Raw genomic sequence first — 19,504 nt, 5'->3', positions numbered from 1 at the left:
TATGTTATCCCCAGGTACGGCTTCCACATTGCACCAGTTTGAAGCAAGTTTCTCCAATACTTCTTCATTGATCGAGGGTGAGTAGCGCAGGAACTCGAAAATGTTTTAGCAGTTGAAAATTAAATGAATTGGCATGAGCTATTTCACTTTGTACATAAATAGACTCCATCATTTTTATTTAACAATAATTAATTCAAAATATTAAATTTGGACCGTTCATATGTAATTTAGACCATTCACATTTGATCTAAACTATCTAGATTACTCATAAGATAACGAGCACCCAAACTGAGCCCTTGTATAAGAGGTTTTGTGTGTGTGTGTATTTTTGCCATAATTCGATGTTATAAATTTTACAACGTACGGACATTGCATGGACCTTAAAAACGAAAGTAACAGTTTCATCTTATTTGACCAAGTCATTAACGTTGATAATTGAGCACACGCTTGCAAAAGTGAGCACACATACATGTATGTGTGAATCCGGCTATTGATAATAGTAGCATAGTACTGCATAATTAATTCACACACAGTAGGTTAAAATACACAGTAGACAATTTTTTTTTTTTGATGAAAAGACAATTTTATTTAACCTAAATAAAACAAAACGATTACATAAAAAAATTGGCCAATCACATTTGGTTAATTTGAGTAAAACTCAAATAAACTAAAGGAAAAAAACAGCCCAAAACATCTAAAACTTAAAAAGAACATAAAGGCAATAACGAACAAAACAAAAAGTTAATGGCAGAAAAACATAAGCCCGAGACCACAAGCCAACAAGGCCATAATACACTACACCAGTTAACTACCCTTCCATTTTACTTATTAAAAGAGAAATCCCATCTGAAACGAGAGGCGTATGGTTTTATGCCCTGAAATGACTAAAAGTTGCCTCTGTGTCCGCACCACATTCAAGGAATTTGGCAACGAAATCCTTAGTGGTGAAGGGTTTATAAATGGCAGGATGGACTTCATCAACAATACCTTGTGCTGGTTCTATGACACAGTCCTCCAAAGCAGTCACAAAAAAAACAGCCGATGTTCGAAATCTACTTTCATTTGTGATCACTCTGTGCTTCGCACTCGTTAGCTTATTATTACTTATCACCTGCACTCCCACACACCAAATCATTCATTCATAGCTATATAATCATAATCTGGTATATTCACAAGACATTGTAGAGGCAAAGTGTATGAATTACCTGTAGGAGGGCGCCTATGTTGACCACAAATGCATGAGGAATAGGCTCAACGCCAATCCACTTGTCATCTTTGAGGACTTGAAGGCCGTATACTTCGTCTGGAAGCACAATGGTGATGAGATTAGCGTCAACATGCTCGAATGCTCCTAGAGTCAAACTTGGCTCTGGACATGGTGGATAGAGAAAGGACCACAGTGGCATACGTCCACTTAGTTCATCGTCAAAATATCCACATTTCAAGCCAAGACCTTCACTGATCAACCCCAGGATCCTTGAAGACAGTTTCTTAACTTCCACTGAGCAAGCCCCAACAATCTCTCTGTCAACAAATCAATTGAGAGTAAGTGACTAAACCCAAATGTGAGATAAGGTTTGTGAGTTTGAATACCGGTATCTGGTTGGGCTTTGGGGCCAAAAATGCTGCCACTTTTCTAGAGGATGACAGGGGTGTTTCAAGAAGTCACGCCAGAGATGAACCTTCTCTTTGGCATAACACAGACCGCTGGTAGAAAAAATGCAATTCTTGCTCATGTCTTCTGTGTATACATGTTGCTTGGCCTCATTTGGCATCTGGAAAAACTCCCTCAGCACACTTGTTGTTTCATTCATTAGATTCTCCGAAACCCCATGATTAATCACCTGCTCAGGATTTATCGCGCATTAGCGGAACAAGGAATAAACCTTCGGAGGAAATCTCAATAAGGGAAAACTAATAACTATGGCTTGAACCTGGAAGAATCCAGAATCTTGAGCAGCCGTGAGGATCTTCTGAATGGTAAGAGGTCGGCCACCTTTCTCTGTTTCGCTGAGATCAATCACCGGGATGCCTTCACCAAGTGGGACATGAACGTTTCCTGGTCTTTTTTCTGGTGGAAATATGTAATCCTCCGGCACAGGCCGCACATTGTACCAATTTGAAACAAGTTTCTCCATTGTTTTGATCTCTCAGTAACTTGATGAGAGCAGAAAAAGGGGCGAAAAGCGGAGAAGATGGAACAAAGTAGGACTCTCGGTAGCAAGAAATGAAATGAAATCTAGAAAGTAAGTCCTTCATTTTTATTGATCACATGCTTCCGCTGTTGCCGCATCTTCGTCTTCAAAATAAAATTACAAAGATAAGCTGTCCCGTGTACTTCAGCTTCGAAGAATGCGCTGTGCTATAAATTACATCATACAATCACAAAGTACTGGCTTCAATCTGCAGGCAACATGTGAGTAACACTACTTGATTATTTTAGCTATGATTTAATGATTTTTAACTGCCCAGCTTGATCTATTTGTACTATTCTAAGTTTTTATGCTATGATTTTCGTTGAAAGCCCAAAGGTAGAGTTAGTTTATCTTCCAAACTTATCATAAATGAGCAGAAAATGCAATTCTCTCACACTTGATGGCCGAAAAAAGGCCCCAAAAAAAAAAACTCTTTAATATACTTGTCAGAAATTTGAGGTTTCTGCTGAGAAGAAAAGTTGACGCTATCCAAGCCGATGGCAAGTGATTTCGAAACTATCTTCTTCGTGCGCCAACATTTTGTTAAACTCGTGTTAATCATTACTTTAGATCCTTTGGAAAACCGGTGAAGTTGTATATACAATACTACTGTACTATTCTTCATTTAGTCATTCATCTTCCTTTATATACCAAAACGTAAGCTACATTCAATATTGAACACAATTTCCATTATATACATAAATTGCTGGTACATTGAGTTCAATTTCCCCCCGTTTCATGAGCAAACAATTTCCCCTATTTTAAAGCTTCAACTTTACAGCATTCTGATTCATAACACACCACAACTTTGAGCTTATTGGTCGACAGGACTAGAAATAGTAGAGCTTACTTCACCCCTAATAATATGTAGACACGCGTATTCCAAATGCACGCGCGTGCACAAACACATAAAACAACATTAACGTTCTTCCATTGCGCAGATGCTATGCCAAAACAGATCTTAATGCTGCCTGTGAGTCACCGTCATTTGCTAGGAATTGGGTCACGAAATCCTTAGTTTTGAACGGTTTATAAATTGGAGGATGGAGTTCATCCGTAAGATCTTTTGCGGGCTCTATGATACTGTCTTCCAAAGCAATTACAAAAAATGCAGCTGATGTTCGAGCAGTACTTGGATTTGTCACAACTCTGTGCTCTGCACTTTTTAGTTTGTTGTTACTGATCACCTGCACACCAACAAGATAATTAACCTCATTTGCTATCCAAGAGCAGTTTCATGACTCCGTAATTCAGATGTGCTTACCTGCAAGAGGCAACCCATGTTGACTATAAATGCATGAGGATTAGGCTCAACACCAATCCACTTGTCTTCTTTCAAGACTTGAAGTCCATAGACATCGTCTTGAAGCAAAATGGTAATCAGATTGGTGTCGGCATGCTTAGATGAACCCAGAGTCAAGCTTGGTTGAGGACATGGTGGAAAATGATTAACTGAGAGCATCATGCTTCCACTAAGTAGTTCATCATCAAAATATCCACATTTTAGTCCAAGCCCTTCACTGATTAATGCCAGAATCCTTGAAGCCAACTTCTTGACTTCAACTGAACATGCTCCTACACACTCTCTAACAACACACAAGAATCAATTAGTTATGACTAAACCCGATAAATATATAATATAAAAACTTATATTTCAGCTGAGGAGGCTGTATCATTTACTGGTATCTAGTTGGGTTTTGAGGCCAGGTATGCTGCCATTGCTCTAGAGGATGACATGGGTGCATCAGAAAGTCCCGCCATAGATGAACCTTATCAGCAGTACAATTTATAGTGCACGTTTTAAGCCTGCAACGCTTGCTAACATCCTGTGAGTCCAATTTTTGCTTGGCCAAATTTGACCTCTGGAAAATTTCTTTGAATACACCCATTGCCTCAGTCATTAAATTCTCTGAAACCCCATGATTTTTCACCTGCTTTCAATTTATCACACAGTCATATAACAGGTAATCGAACTTTGTAAACCTTGGGCTTAGACGAAGATAGAAGAAAAGTAAAGTAATATGAACCTGAAAGAATCCAAACTCTTGAGCAGCTTGGAGAATTTTCCGAATAGTAGGTGTTCGATCACCATGCTCTGCTTCACTGAGGTCGATCACTGGAATTACTTCACCTATAGGAACATGGAGGCTCCCGGGTCTTGTTTCTGGCGGAAAAATGTAATCCTCTGGCACAGGTCGGACATCGTACCAATATGAAACAAGTTTCTCCATCACGTTGATTCTGGTAACTAGATGGACCAGACTGCATAAATAGTGAGTTGAAAGCACTTCGAGTTCATGTTCATCATTAATCGATGCTTTGTCAACCCGGCAGATTCTTATAATTTAAGTTCGAATGGCTCGTAAAAGAATGAGGCGCATCCAAATTTTTTGTCATATACTAGATCCTATAAACTATATTTTATGTAGTCCAAATCACAATTCAGATGTGAGGGATTTTTTTAATTATTATCTATCGCAATCTGACAGTTATAAGGCATTAATCGTCACATCTTTTAATCAAACGAGACATTTCTTCTCTCCGGTCGTTTTTTTTAAAATTCATGGAAAGATATTTCTCAACCCCTATTCCGTATCCGAATATTATTCTATGATTGGAGTGAGAGAAAAATAACGAAAGAGAAAACTAGAAAAGAAAAAAGAAGAAAACAATACTCTTCCGGTCCTTAATAGTTAATATAGGACCTAATTCTTGAGTTGGTTTTGATTCTAAATACAAGACTTATTTATCATATTTATCAATTTTCTCTAAATTACTCATATGATACTCCCTCAACTATAATCAAGTAGGCGAAAGAGAAGAGGTATTAAGAAAGATGATTATGATATTTTAGGAAAAATGTGTCACTTTTCTTATAATGAACTAATTTACCTAACTTTCTTAATCTAATCAAATTAGTTAAATGGGTCTTATATTGATATCAGAGGAGTACATTTTTTTTCTTCTTATTTTGGTAGTTAGAGAAAGTTTTTGGGGGGGGTTGAATGAGAAAATGAGATATGAAATCCATATGTTTTCTCTTTAGAGCTTTCTTTTGAAAATAGACAGGATTTTTAGATCGGTTGCGACTTAGGGGGTGTTTGGATAAAATTAAACTATGGTTTGAAAAATAGCTTCTGGAGAACAGATTTTGTAAAAAAGTTATTCTGATAAAATAAGAGTGTTTGGATAATTGTTATCAAAAGCATTTTTTATATGTACAAATTACTAAAAAGGACACAAGTTAATATGATAAATACATAAAAGATAGATTTTATAATATATTTTTATTTGAAGTAATAAATTTTTAATAATATATTTTTTGCTAACACAGTAAATAATATATAAAAAACGTAATTAATAAATAATTAGTATGCATATATGTATTTATAAAATATAAGAGTAAATATGTTTTTAAAAAATAATTTTTTTTGCCAACAGAAAAATATTATTTTACCTTAAAGATTTTAAATATGAAATCCCATAATATTTTTTTCACAATTAGTTTTTTTTTTATCAATATACTAATTCCGGTCTTTTTTTTTTTATTTCTCCCTCCGGCATCCCACACCCTTTGGGTGCAGACTAAATCCGGAGTCGCCCCAGGCGGGACTTCCCAGGATCAAGCCCATGCACTGGCGGGTACGTGGCGCCTTGCCTTCCCCTTGTCAACCAGGCGGACCAACCCTCCCGGGCTAATTCCGGTCTTTAATATAAAAACTATTTTGATATTCAATTTGGTCTTAAATATAAACTCCAATTCATTTTATTTATTATATTTATCTATTTTTTCAAAGTAGTCCTTGTAGTAATTATACATATTAAATATTTCATCAAATGGTACTTTTAATAAATACACATGATTACAAAAGATATTTTAGAGAAGAAAACACCTATTTATTACAAATAGTTAACTTAACTAATTTTCTTAATCTACTCAAATTAGTTACCTAGCTCTTATATTAAAAATTAGAAGTAGTATTACAATGTGAAAAAAAAACCACATTTTCAAAAAACAACTTTTTTTTGCTTTTCATGAAACTATGGTTTTGGATCAAAACAAGATTTTCTGAAAAATCAGCCTGTTTGGAAAATTTCTTGCCAAAACCATGATTTAGGGTGGAAAAGCATTTTTTTTGAAATTGCCAAACACCCCCTAATATCCTTAATTGCCATAAAGTGACATCTCTCGATAACAAGTAATTAGACATCAATGAAGTCCCAATTCCTACGGAAGCTATTATAATTATGACTGAAAGAAAACATGCAAGAAATATCCTCATTCTTAAGCACAGGTCCAGTAGAAAAGACAACGCCACAAAAGAACTGGTTTAAAGACAACACATATCAAGATCAAAGGGTAATGCCACTAGTAAATGGTACGCAGCATAAAGTATCTCTTCGGCTGATCACTTACTCAGGTGCCGGCTTGCATTGCTTCTATAAGCTCGGGGAACAAACAGATAAATTATATGAACTTATGAAGAGAAAATTGACTATGTTTAACAAAAGCTTCAATTCTGAATGTGAAAGAAAACAAATTCTTAATTATGATGACATTCCCAAACTCTATTCTGTAATTTCTTGGAAGAAAAAAAAAATTTCTAAGTGAGCAAAACTCGAAACTAGCAACCAAAGACCCGTACACAGTATATCGTATGATTAGAAAGGGAAAGACTATTAAGCTCTGCCGCTGGATTGAAGTGAGATGTTGGGTTGGGAGACGGTAGGTGGTTGAAGTGTATCAGGTAAGGGCAGAGCCTTTGCGGGAAACTCGTTTGCAGAAGCAGCACTACTGGCTTTTTGCTTCAATTGCTCCAGAAGTCGGCGGGCTTCTCTGAGTTCATCAGCAGCACCTGCTCCATGGCTTTCCCAAGCATCTATAGCTTGCTGTTGAAATTCTATTGCAAGGCCATAGCTGCACTTCCAAGATAGAGTGTATATCTTTAATTCTATTTTCATCAGTTTCCATGACAAATAACATCACATATTTGCACATTTTCCCAAGATAAAGATCAAAATCTAACAACTATATAACATACATAATTCAGGTGTTGGCAAAAAATATATAACATAATTCAGGCAACAAAAACATGCTAGCATATCTAAGAGGAATTGGTGTTCATCCACCCAGTTAGAGGACATCGCAGTAACTAACTCCTCTACCACAGTATAAACACCTTCCTCATAAATCTTACTTTGCTTCAAAATAAGAACCATTTCATAATCAATGATGTGAATAAAGATGCAAAGAGAAAATCTAACAGGCCAAGAAGCATAAAAAGTACAGCACCTAATACAACCAGGATAACAAATACATTTCCGTGAACTAGAAGTCTAGAAGCAACCTTTGTTTGGACTTTGGAGCATGCACGTTTCCAAGAATTTTTTTTTTAAAAAAAAAAATGCATGAAAAATTATGGAACTTACAAACGAATCAAGACCAAGGAAATCTACCATACACTTGAATGACATAACGGCCATAAACTAACAATTTCCTTTTTCCTAATTCACAGTATTGGTTTGGATGCTAAGGCTTAATTAGAAGAAAAATAAATCATATAAAATGTCAATCTTTCATGAGTTCAATATCTTTTGCATTTACCAACAGAAATGCCGAACATATATATGCAGATGGAGGCAATAAATCAAGATTTTCCATAATTAATGAATTTGCGACATCTAATTCCATCTCGCATGTTCAATAAATTGCAACGGCATCATACAGGATATAAGTTCTAACTTAAAAGCACAAGAAGATACAACATTAAAAACACAGTTTTACAATTAGAATACATTAGCAACTGGATAGAACATGGACCACTAAAACCTTGGGTTAACTCTGGCAGCCAATTACGGCACACAGTTAAGGATCTGAACTTCAAACATCCGAATGTTTATAAATTTAGGTTTGGTTCTGAACATAATTCCTTGTGCGTATACGTGTAGATATTTGTATAAATTTGCACTTTTGCATATGCATGTGCACGCATCTAAATATACACACTAGGGTGGGCCAAAGTGGATGAATCCATTGGACATCCATGATTTGTGCATTAAGAATTAGATCAGATCCTGCCCACTCGATCCACGAAATTTAATGAGGATTGGATGGGCATTTTGGTGCAGATTTATAGATCTTGGATATCCATTGCTCACCATTTAAGTGGTTAGACTTAAATAGGCCCAAGTAAATTACAATTACAATACTGGTGATAAAAAAGTTAATTCTTTCCTTAGGCTAGCGACCCTGTTACCCCACACACACACACACAATCAATACAACGAAATGAAATGAAATCAAAAAAGGTATTCATACCTTCCCATTTCACCATAAGCTTTCGAAAGATTCTGACAGGCTTCAATTGTATCTGCATGATGTGGACCAAGAGAAACATCCATGATGTCCTTAGCTACTGCAAACATTTGTGCCGCTGACTGGGGTCTTGCCAACTCTAAATATGCCGCTCCCAAATTGTTGTATATATAACCCACTCCAAAATGCTTGGGACCAAAGCTATCTTTCAATGTTTCGGCAGCACTTTCCAAGTAAGGAATAGCCTGCTGCACCTTACCTGTCAGCAAGAGTAACCACCCTATTCTTGCAGAAATGCTTCCCTCTGAATGCTGCTCTTGTGGAAGCTTCTCAAGCAAAGCCAGTGACCTCTTCAACAGTGAGATTGCAGTTTCAAACTCATTCATGGCTTCATACTGCATTGAAATCTCTGAGTATGCCTCAGCTACTTCCACAGGGCAGATCGATTCTCTTTTGTCAAGAATCCCACAAGCAATCTCCAAACACCTTTTGGAGTCGGCAAACTTGTCCTGATTACATAAGGCTTTTGCCATTGATATAAGTACAAGTGCCCGAGTCTCACTATCTGCGTCTGTCTGCTGCACAATACTCCTCAAAGTACCAGTAGCCTCATCATATCTTCCCAGAGCAATCAGCATATTTGCTGCGTCTATTTCAGCACGCAGCAAATCAGAGTTAAGATTCCAATTCGTCAAAATCTTCTTGGACAAAGTATTCTGCTCGAGTGCCTTCTCATGCTCCTCCAACCCACTGTATATAACTCCAAGGATTCTCCTATCATGTGCAACCTCCACAGAATTATTCCCCAGTTGCTTCTTATGTATCTCCAATGCCTTCATACAAAAAGGCAGTGCCTCCTTGAAGTTCAAAACGGCAACATAAGCTTCAGCTAAATCACGGTTAGCTTTACCCAGTTCTCTACTATCTTCTTCCAAACTCAATTGCTTAATCTCTAAACACTTCCTAAGATTTTCAAGGGCCTCTTCTCTCCTGCCCATGGCGGTCTTAACGTTTGCCAACTCAAGTTGTACAGCGTGAAGAATTGGTCTAATATCATCAACATCATTCTCTCCCTGTAACCTACCCAATATCCTATTCGCCCTGTTAAGATACCCTAGGCTATCACTGAATCGCTTTAAGCTATAATTAGCCGAACCCATCAACTGTAATGTCATTGCAACAAGTATAGAAGGTTTGTTGTCACTGTCTAATGCCTTTAAAGCTCTGTCAGCGAATGATAGGGCTTTTTCAGGGTCCTCACCTTCTTGATCAAGTTTGAGGCCAATTTTCAAAGAGGCCAGCCCCAGCTCTCTCTCATCGAAAGTTGCTTCCATATCCTTGAATATTCTGAGCATGTCCTCACTGCGTTCCGCAGACTCAAAAGCTTCCTCAAGCTCAGACTTTTCCTTTATTTTTCGCTGCCTAGACGATATTTGAGTGGGCGTTTCAACGAGAGTATCCATGTTTCGACAAGAGTTTGCCTGAAACTTGTTTCTGGTAAGTAATTCATGGCTTTTAGTGCAGTAGTGCTTGAGATGGGTCGATGGATTAATTGGCGGAGACGGAGAGGACGAAGTTGAAGGAGCCGAGCTGTATGATATGGAAGCGACAGGGGCAAAAGGATTTAGTCGGCGACGACTGAGATGTTGGAGCAACGTGACTGAAGCCTTTCTCATGGTGGTATCAAGTAGCTTCGTTGAGATTGTGTTAAACCTTCCCAAAACCCTTGTCATCCATGAAGGGGAAACCACTCAAACCAGAGCGAAATGGAAGGCCATGGGGGAGCTCAGCAAAAACGCCGTCGTTGCAGTATACATTATTACTGTGCTGCTTCCTCAATAACGTGCGCGTGTGGTTTATACTCTTAACAGCCGAGTTACCAGGTTGGCATTCACATTGGTCCCTAAGTTATATGAAAATTGAAAAGAGTAGTATTTTTAATTTACTCTTGCCAACTTTACTCGGACCACAACCGAAACTTCTTTCAGACTTGATATAATTTCTGAGTCCTTAACGTCAAACCTTCTCAAAACTTGCCTGGAAAAGAGGTTTGGACTGTGCCCGGAACTTTTTTCAGACTTAGCATAATTTTTACCCTATTGATGACAGTGTTACAATAATAATTCAACCTAGTACGAGAGGAACCGTTGATTCGCATAACTAGTATGATACACTTAGGAACAACATAATGATTTTTCAAAATACATGAAAAAAAGATTTGTTCGCAAACTTTCAATTTACAGATGGTATAAAGCACATATTTAATATAGACATATACATATATATAAATCATAAATGTGTTCACATGTCGATATCTGAAAAAAAAAATCTGTCATTTTAGATTTATAAACTCAATATAGTATATTGACAGTCTGGCACAATAATTTAATTCAAATCATACAATTTAAAATGAAGGTATATTACCAAACATTTTGATCTAACTATTTTCATCATTTTCATATACTGGAGAGCGAGGCAGCGCAAAGAATATTTAACGAGCTCTAGTTTTCACCTTCATCTTAGCGTGAGTCTCCATATTTCTTTTTCTGACCAATTTAAGAGTTGATTTCTGCCTGTCTAGATTTTTTTCGATTGGAATGGATTAAAGAAATAACAACGGAAAGAAAGTCTCCATTTCAGCATCATGACAATGAGTTAGTTGCATAATTTTTTTTTTGGGAAAACCATATTGGAGGTACCTATACTTTTTTTCAATTTTCAATTTGGTACCTGTATGTTTTTTGTTCTTAACTAAATCTTTATTTTTCCTCTATTAACATCATTAATCCTTATGTAGAGACTAAAAATATCAATAGAACAAAGTTATAAGAGCTAATATTGCTAAAAAAATAAAATTAAATGTTTAATTAAAGGGAAAAAAACACATAGGTACCAAATTAAAAATTGAGAGAAAGTATAGGTACCTTCAATATGGTTTTCCCTTTTTTTTTTGGCTAAGTATAGGCATCCTCTCTCATTCTTATTTGGGGGGGGGGGGACCCAATATCAGAATGTGGGAATCTCAATTCCCTACACAGGCCTCTTATGAACACTTATATGCCCTCCATATTTTAGTCATTTTATTTTTGTTCATATTTCTTTAATTACAGAAATCCAACCAAAAGAGGTCCCACATTCCCCCCCCCCATAACAACAACAACAACAGAGAGAGTGTGAATTAGGACGCTTGTCATGATGAATGATAAATGTCTACATATTGTTTTCTTCGTTTTCTTACATTAGGAAGGCAGCCCTTTAAAGGCCCTATCCAAACTCTGAAGCTGGGGTTCACTAAGAATACAACCCAACAGAACAATTCAATGGATCTTTATCTACAGTAAAGAATATTGTTTCCATTGGTAGAACAGAAGACACAGCTACCACTTGCAGAGTAGGAACTCTAATACATTCCGGACACTCAAAAGCAACAGCATTCAAACAAATAATCAGAGAACAGGCGGTCATCGCTCACAGACTTGCAGTGCTTGGATTAAAAGTGGGAGTTTCTGGGGGTCGGCTATAAATATCATCAAAATGAAGATTAAATTCCCCTGCCTCTAAGTCATCTGTATGTGTCGTCCTAGATAATCTATGATAATCTCTCCAGTCCAAGTGTTGCTCTTGATCATCTGAACATCTATCAGACAACCTATCATAGCAGTTAAATGTCTGGTGATTGAAATCTGGAGGCTCAAAAAAGCTTGCCTGAGCTTGGCCACCATGTGGTCGACTTCTAGCCCACCAATGACTCTTGCTCGACTCTGGCAGATCACTACCCCTCTGATCCTCAAGTAGAGCTTCCCTGAAAAAGGGAGCTGACGTGGATGCCCCAAAATGAGACTCAGCTCGATCCCCACCATAGCCTCTCAAGTATTCATCATACCCAGGTTCATTCTCCGAGGACATCCAATACTCTCTGGAATGAAGCTCAGTCTTCTCAAATGGTTCTGTTGGAACATGACGAGATCGAGAAGTATAGTAGCAATCAAGAATATAAAGATTATTGTTTTGATTGGCATCACTTGGCCACAATGAACCTAAGTGATTACCAATTTTGAAAGTGTTATGTGGCATTTCACTGGATATGAACAAATTTCTGTCTCCATTACTCCTCATGTAGGGACCACCCACCCACATTTTAGGACGGAAAGATGCATATCTGTTCCCATGTCCTGGTAAATTTTGCTCTCTCAACGTTCTAAGATTCAGCAAAAACTGCTTCCCCTGAATATCTGGCTCCCATGATTGGTGGGTACTGTGAAAGCTGTAACCATAACAGGAGTCATTGCTATAAGAAATTGGAGACGCAGCAGAAGGTTTATAGAAACTTTGTTTCTACACAACACAAAAACGAGATGGCATGATGCCACATCTGTCTTTCAATAACGCATTTTTCAACAACAGTACAGGTGAAAAAGAAAACAATGAGCAGAAGATAAAGTTCTTAGGCAGACCAATCCAAACATGAATAGAGTTGATGAGATTCAACTTATCCAGTCAGGACCCCAAAAAAAAAAAAATCCAGATCAAACATAAAATCTGTAATTTTCCAGTAGCATGAAAGGGAATAGTTGAAATATTGAAAATATCATCAGTACAACTAACAGAAACAGATGGAACTTTTAAAATCCTGCATAGAGATAAGAGCAACTTTCTCCAGTATGAAATTATATGAATTTATACAACAGAAATTACTAAAGTAATTTTAACCTCCCTAGCTGATTGGTAAACAACAACCTAATTTTGTGTTTTCCAATATATTCATTCTTTTCCCCTTTTCCATTGGCCACAGGCATTTCAGGCCCCCCCCCCCCCCAAAAAAAAAAAAGGAAAAAGGGGAACATAGGCATTTTATATAACCTAATGCAATTGTCAATGTAGGTAGAAACAAGCAAATAGGAAAGCGATCCAAATACATATATATTTCCTAACATCTATACCTATAAACAGCGAGGCTCAACCTAAACAACCATGAATCATAGCAGTTCTAGTCATAGTAGTGTTGTGCATATAACGAACTCAGCCAAAACAATACCTCAGAAATGATTTCTCCATCTTCCCCTGGGAACTCCTCCTGTTGCGAGGTGCATCGCATGGGGAACCATACTTGCTGTTTCCGTGGGCTTGAAAATCAAAGACACTAAAACTGCCAATATTGAGGATATCACAGAAGATAATATCGTACATCATTAGCACAACAACAAAAATACTAAAACAAGAAAATAATCATTTTAGGCAGCCCCAAATTCCCAGGATGCAAATCAAAGAAAAATGGAAGTTATTATGTCAATACCAACCTGCAAACATGACCAACCCCTTCAACATCCACTGTGAAATCAGCAATGAACTGCAGAATATCATCAACCCGCTGCAAATTGGGAAGGGGGAGGGGGGGAAGGAAGTTATGACAGTATAATATATGGAGTAACCAAAGTGAAATTCTTGTCGAAGTAACGTACTGACCTTGGGGACAACAAATAAAAGCAAATATGGAGTGAGGAAAATTGAGGCCATCTCCTCAAGTAACATCATCCCGGTGTACTGCACCATATGAAAATGTAGCAGCATGAGAATAAATAATATGCCATCATATGGACAACAAACAAAAAGAACTCATAAAGGCTTGTCAAAGTTAGTGCAATTGAATTAAACCAAAAATTGGAGAGAATACCTGAAATAGCGTTCCAAACTCAGTGTGGACCATTTCAGTACTTTCTTTGCCACGCCATCTTTTTGGCATATAGTGAGTATGTTGAACCACCATGGACATTGCTCCCTCAGGATCTAGAACAAGAAGCTCATTTGTCACCGCAAAACGGCTAACAGCTGTTATAGTTCCAAAAACAGCAGCATACCAAAACAAGTTTCGACCAAATATCTGTAAGTTTTTGTATATAATTATCAATAACAAATATAGCGATGGGTAAATGCATAAAATCTTCCAGGCAAAATTAGCATAGATCCATTACATGGCCCTCAAGCAGAGATTCCTCAAGAAAGGCAATGATGATCAGAATTGCAGCAAATCCACCAGATACAAAAGATATGAACTTTGCAATGATTGATATGATAGGTGAAGGAAATTGCTTGAGATAATCAGAAGCATGTATCGTGCTGCTATTTATCCGATGTTTGAAGAGATGGTCCACCTATAGTAGAAGTACAGGTAAGCTCAAGCAACAGGATAAGAGAGATACAAGTTTTGTTATGTTAAAAATGAACATTAGGCACTGGCACTTACAAACTGACATAAAATTTAAACCACCATGGAACATGAATAGCAAATGATTATAATGTACTATCTCTGGTCCTTAATATAAGAATTAGTTGACTAATTTGAGTAAATTAAGAAAATTAGTTAAGTTAATTATTTGTAATAAATAGGTATTGTTTTTTTCTAAAGTATCTTTGCTAATTAAGTATATTGGCTAGAATTATCATTATTACAAGAACTATTTTGAAAAAAAAAAATGAATAAATATAAGAGACAAAATGTATTGAAATCTTATATTTAATACCAAAATAAAAGTCAAACGAGCTTTTATATTAAGAATTGGAGGTAGTATAACCTTATCACCTCCTTAAAAACATCATAACTTTAAAGGCTAGCTAATAATGGAAGCCCTTCAAATAAGATAGCTTGCATTAAACTAGTGATTTTGAGGAAGAAAGGTTAGAAACTAGGGGAGTTTGATATAATCCATGGAAAAGAATTCCTTTTCCATTGCATAAAAAATGAGATATAATTAATTAACACTAACTCTCCTTTTCAATTATTGTATCTTTTTTCTCATTCATGGGCACAAAAAGACATCTCCAAACTACAAAATTACCATTTTCTATCCCATTTCTTTTTACATTCCAGTTCATTTGCACACCAAACAGCCCTTAAGGTTTTATTATATTCAATAATTTGAAAAGAGAACTCGTTGACAAATTCAGAATATTTGCCAGGACAAGCATGCTAGTGATTGGAATAACATCATCTGTCCAAGAGGAAATACTGGATCCCTTCTCTGATAAGGATTTCTAGTGCAATAGAATTCGCAAGTTAAAAACTTTACTGAATAATGTATATTTTTAGACTAGAAGGAAACCATGGGCAAAAGGCAGATGAACTGAAGGCTAAACTTAAAAAGAAAAAAAGAAAAAAAAAACGAAAAGAATAGAGATACCTCATTGAATTCCCTAAAGATCCACCTTGACAAATTTGACCACCTTCGAGATGATGCTGTGCTTGGATGATTATAAAATTGTTCAGCATGCCTCAGAAAGAGATACACCAGCATGAATATGACAAGAAATGGAGAAAGTAAAAGCATTGCAAGCCCAACTACCATTAGCCTTTTCTTCAATGTCTTTGGGTTGGACACAAAATCCCTTCTAACACAAAAGTTTCTGCAGAGAAATCATGTAATCTTGGATTGGACATAAAATACTTCTAACACAGATGAGTAAAAAATAATGAATATTAAGAAACTAATTGAGATACCATCCATAATAAGAAACATTGATAAATACAAGAAAAAATAAATATTTACTCTTTCTTTCCTTATTGAATGAATACTCAAACTAATGAAAGATCTCCATGTGTCACCACAGGTAATACTGTCTATAATAAAAATGCCCAGCAGTTAACTAGGAAGCAAGAAGCATTGATCAGAATACCATTCATTAGTTAATCTTAATTATAGTTAGGCATGTGAACTTAAATTTACAATGCGGCAGACACATCATTTAATATTCAATAGTGCCAAAAAATTGCTTTTTAACATACCAATAAATTCCAAGCATAATGTCCAAAGTTATGTGGGGCATGTTTCTCTTGCAAGCCAATATATACCAAGTTTAACAGTCTATAAGCCACCATCCTACATCTCCTAAAAGGCCACTAAATCAACGGATTAGCACATCATCATTTTTAATAACAATTTGAAGGAAAATTTCAACAACCACTCCTTAAATTAAGTAAAATTAAAAGACCCACATATATCCACACAATTTGTCGAAACGGATAGTATGAAAATGCTGAATATACATGAAAAGGAATCTGCATAGAAATTAACACACCGATCAAACATGCTTTGCAGGATGCACCAGTTTAAAGTCCATTCAAGGGTCTTGGTTAGTATGAGACGATATCGTGCTCCATTAGGACCACATTTCACCATAGGACCAGCACCTGGGACCCACTGAGAAATGGGAAAAGCAAGCACTCCCCTGTTGATCATTCCAATCAAGTAGTTTTCTTTCCGCATCAGTCTCATCACCATTTCATGAGCACAGAGATCTTTTACCACACACAGCTGCCTAGAACTTTGCACCAAAACAACCTTTTCAAGAATAGTAGCCCAGGGCATAGTTTGGATCTCATTGTCCGTAACACGGAGACTGCAAGAAGATCATGGAAAATTATGACAAAATGATGTTAGTCATCCCAAAGTTGTAGTTTCTGTCTTAAATTTGAACGTTTATCATTTGTGCTTACCTATTGTAATAAAAGTGACGGATTTCCAGAATGTCCTTTAGTTGAGCAAAGAACCTCAAGAAACAGAATATCCAATAGATGGAAAATATTGCTAAATATCCAACAATAATAACCTTTGTAAGTGTTAGTGGGGTTAAAGGGTGTTGATGAATAGCTTCTTTACCAAGATCACAAGGCTTAATTCCTGATTCCACTGCATCCATCCCACACTTCGCATTGCGAAGTCCATTCCAATCAACATATAATAAGAAAAATCCCGAGAAACATATGGTAAATCCTAGACTGAGAAGTTCAACAATCCACTTTATAATAATGCACCAGAGCCCTTTCTCACAGTAGTAGCTGTAAAGCCTTTCAAAGAAGAGGTCCAAGTCAGAAATCGGCTCTATGTTCAAACTCTCGCCATTAAGAAGCCCTGAAGGGCTCTCACTACCTGGACTTGGAATCCTTCCATAGTCAGACAACTCAATCTCTGGTGGAACATCCTGAAGCAAACCTGTTGTCAAAGATGATCCGTCTTGACGCTTCCATTTGAATATGTTAAAAACACTAGGACCCCTTGGCCTGATAAACATTGTTCGCAGACACTGAAAGTAGGCATAAACAGCCAGTCCATGACCCAGAAACCTGAATGGTTAGGACAGGGTAAAGAGTCAAGATCAAATCATACCAAAAAGTAAACATGAAAGAAGTTATTTTCAGACACATTAAGCGAATTGCTGGAGGGGGCATTTCATGTCAACTTCAAATCATAGGCATCAATCTTTACCCAACTTAAGCTAAAGGACAAATATGTCAGTTGCAGACTTTATATGCCTACGTTCGTTTTGACATAAACTATGGGTGGATATTTTGAAAACGATCAAATTGAACATATGACATTCACTCAGTTGAACCTAGCCTCCGTGCTGACAGAATATCCAGCAAGAATTTGCATCTACATAGCACGAAAAACATTCTTTCTATTTAGGAAGGAGTTGGGCAAGAAATTTTCTAGTGCATAGAAACAAAATTCAATGAGATGACTTAATCAACTGGGCGCTAAAGTACGACTGACTAGCGAACCAGACTCATCCAAAAACAAGAACGATCAGGCTGCTGATAGCTGATTGGAGCTTTTAAGCAAAAGAAGAAAAATGCTAAACCAATTTTGGTCAATAGAATCAAACCCCATCGAAATCATTAAAAAAAAAAGCAAACGGAGCCATCCTTATCCATTGTCACGCATGAAGAAAAGCACACAAAATACAAAAATTCAAGCACTAAAAGAAAGACAACAATATTAGCTAACCGTACGCGGAAGCACAGGGTTACCTGGAACTAAGCAACACTCATGGAAGAAGTTAGGAATGACGCAGTACCGACCGAAATAGGTGAAGTACTCCCAGTAATGAAATTTGGGCAAAACCCCCCTGAAAGTTAAGAAATTTAGGGGTTGAAACCAGCAGAGGGAAGGCTAATACGGCGAGAGAAGACGTTAATCAGAGCGGGGAAGAATACAAAGAGCATGAAGGCAAGAGAGGAAGAGGGCTTGATTGCGTAGAAGACGATGAAATTACAGTAACACGTAAATTCGTTTATTTAATATGACTTTGGAAGCCATACGCTGAGTTTTTGGGCCTCTCTTCGCCTCCTCCGTCAAGATTGTTTATTAGTGCAAGGAGACGTGGGGATGAGTATTACTTCGGCTCCCCCCTCTTTATCTACCTCCGCCAAGTTCACGCCACTTTGATCTCATTCCCATAACCCCGACCTTTCCGAAAATTGGGTTTTTGCTTTTTCGCTGTTCCCGGTAGATAAAAAAGTAACTAGACATGGATGTGAGGTTTATTGGAGCAACTTCCAAAGATTAGGGTTAAAAAGAGCCTATTATGTTAAAAAAATTTAAAAATGAAGTTTAGAAAATAAAAAATTATTAGAAGCCTTTTTGGGCCAACAAAACTTTTTAGAGGTCTTAATAAAATTAAAAAAAAATTCTTATTCCACATCTCAAAGCCGAGCTGTGATAACTTGTAATATTGTTTATTCTGCTAATTTTTGTTTGGTGGTTTAATAAATGGTTGACTACTGAGATATTCTTAAGAGTGTTAATCTGTGAAATTATGAGATGCTAAATTTAGAATTTTAAAATATTTCAAAACTTTAGATGCAATAAAGATCTCCTGGGTTTTCTGAAAATAAATTAAGAAAATGATATCTAGAAATTTAAAATTCATAAATTTTAAATTAGAATACCTCAAAAATACAAATAGTGTTAAAAATTACAATTACAACTTGCCTTGAGAAAAATTAATTTGAACAAAATATTATATTTTTTCAAATTTAACATATTTATGAGTATTCTAATATTCTAATCTTGTTCGCTTATTTTGGTTAAAAAAATCTTGCGTGCTTCTATAGAAATTTGAAATGGCATAAAATCAAGAGAAGCCAGTTTGCTGTTGGGCCCAAAAAAATCCAACTATCATCTACTATCAACTATTATATCAATGACTTTATTGATCC

The 19,504-nt window shown here is 36.6% G+C and overlaps 4 protein-coding genes across 4 annotated transcripts; all 4 read right to left on the bottom strand.

Annotated features, from left to right (window-relative positions):
- Positions 1 to 868: 868 nt before the first annotated feature.
- Positions 869 to 2,138, bottom strand: LOC114746505 (hyoscyamine 6-dioxygenase-like). The gene is made up of 4 exons (XM_028934721.1): positions 1,935 to 2,138; positions 1,594 to 1,844; positions 1,206 to 1,524; positions 869 to 1,111 (listed from the first exon to the last, which is right to left on the bottom strand). Exons 1-4 carry the CDS (start codon positions 2,136 to 2,138, stop codon positions 869 to 871), a joined length of 1,017 nt encoding a protein of 338 aa, XP_028790554.1.
- Positions 2,139 to 2,914: 776 nt separating this feature from the next.
- Positions 2,915 to 4,426, bottom strand: LOC114746503 (hyoscyamine 6-dioxygenase-like). The gene is made up of 4 exons (XM_028934718.1): positions 4,223 to 4,426; positions 3,876 to 4,126; positions 3,460 to 3,781; positions 2,915 to 3,382 (listed from the first exon to the last, which is right to left on the bottom strand). Exons 1-4 carry the CDS (start codon positions 4,424 to 4,426, stop codon positions 3,140 to 3,142), a joined length of 1,020 nt encoding a protein of 339 aa, XP_028790551.1. The 3' UTR covers positions 2,915 to 3,139.
- Positions 4,427 to 6,460: 2,034 nt separating this feature from the next.
- On the bottom strand, positions 6,461 to 10,256 carry LOC114746507 (protein KINESIN LIGHT CHAIN-RELATED 1). Its single transcript, XM_028934723.1, has 2 exons — positions 8,515 to 10,256; positions 6,461 to 7,113 (listed from the first exon to the last, which is right to left on the bottom strand). The coding sequence occupies exons 1-2, from the start codon at positions 10,242 to 10,244 to the stop codon at positions 6,876 to 6,878; spliced, it is 1,968 nt and encodes a 655-aa protein (XP_028790556.1). The 5' UTR covers positions 10,245 to 10,256; the 3' UTR covers positions 6,461 to 6,875.
- A 1,425-nt stretch (positions 10,257 to 11,681) lies between these two features.
- Positions 11,682 to 18,406, bottom strand: LOC114746506 (autophagy-related protein 9-like). The gene is made up of 10 exons (XM_028934722.1): positions 18,314 to 18,406; positions 17,000 to 17,626; positions 16,582 to 16,902; positions 15,687 to 15,909; positions 14,481 to 14,660; positions 14,183 to 14,389; positions 13,975 to 14,052; positions 13,809 to 13,879; positions 13,547 to 13,657; positions 11,682 to 12,775 (listed from the first exon to the last, which is right to left on the bottom strand). The coding sequence occupies exons 2-10, from the start codon at positions 17,572 to 17,574 to the stop codon at positions 11,980 to 11,982; spliced, it is 2,562 nt and encodes an 853-aa protein (XP_028790555.1). The 5' UTR covers positions 17,575 to 17,626; positions 18,314 to 18,406; the 3' UTR covers positions 11,682 to 11,979.
- Between the last annotated feature and the right edge of the window lie 1,098 nt (positions 18,407 to 19,504).

This window comes from Neltuma alba, unplaced genomic scaffold, assembly GCF_004799145.2.
Source record: "Neltuma alba isolate B1F8T4 unplaced genomic scaffold, ASM479914v2 tig00005032_pilon, whole genome shotgun sequence".
In the NCBI taxonomy this organism is placed as follows: Eukaryota; Viridiplantae; Streptophyta; class Magnoliopsida; order Fabales; family Fabaceae; genus Neltuma; species Neltuma alba.
The sequence above is the reverse complement of the archived record's forward strand: the minus strand, read 5'-3'. Positions and strand labels throughout refer to the sequence as shown.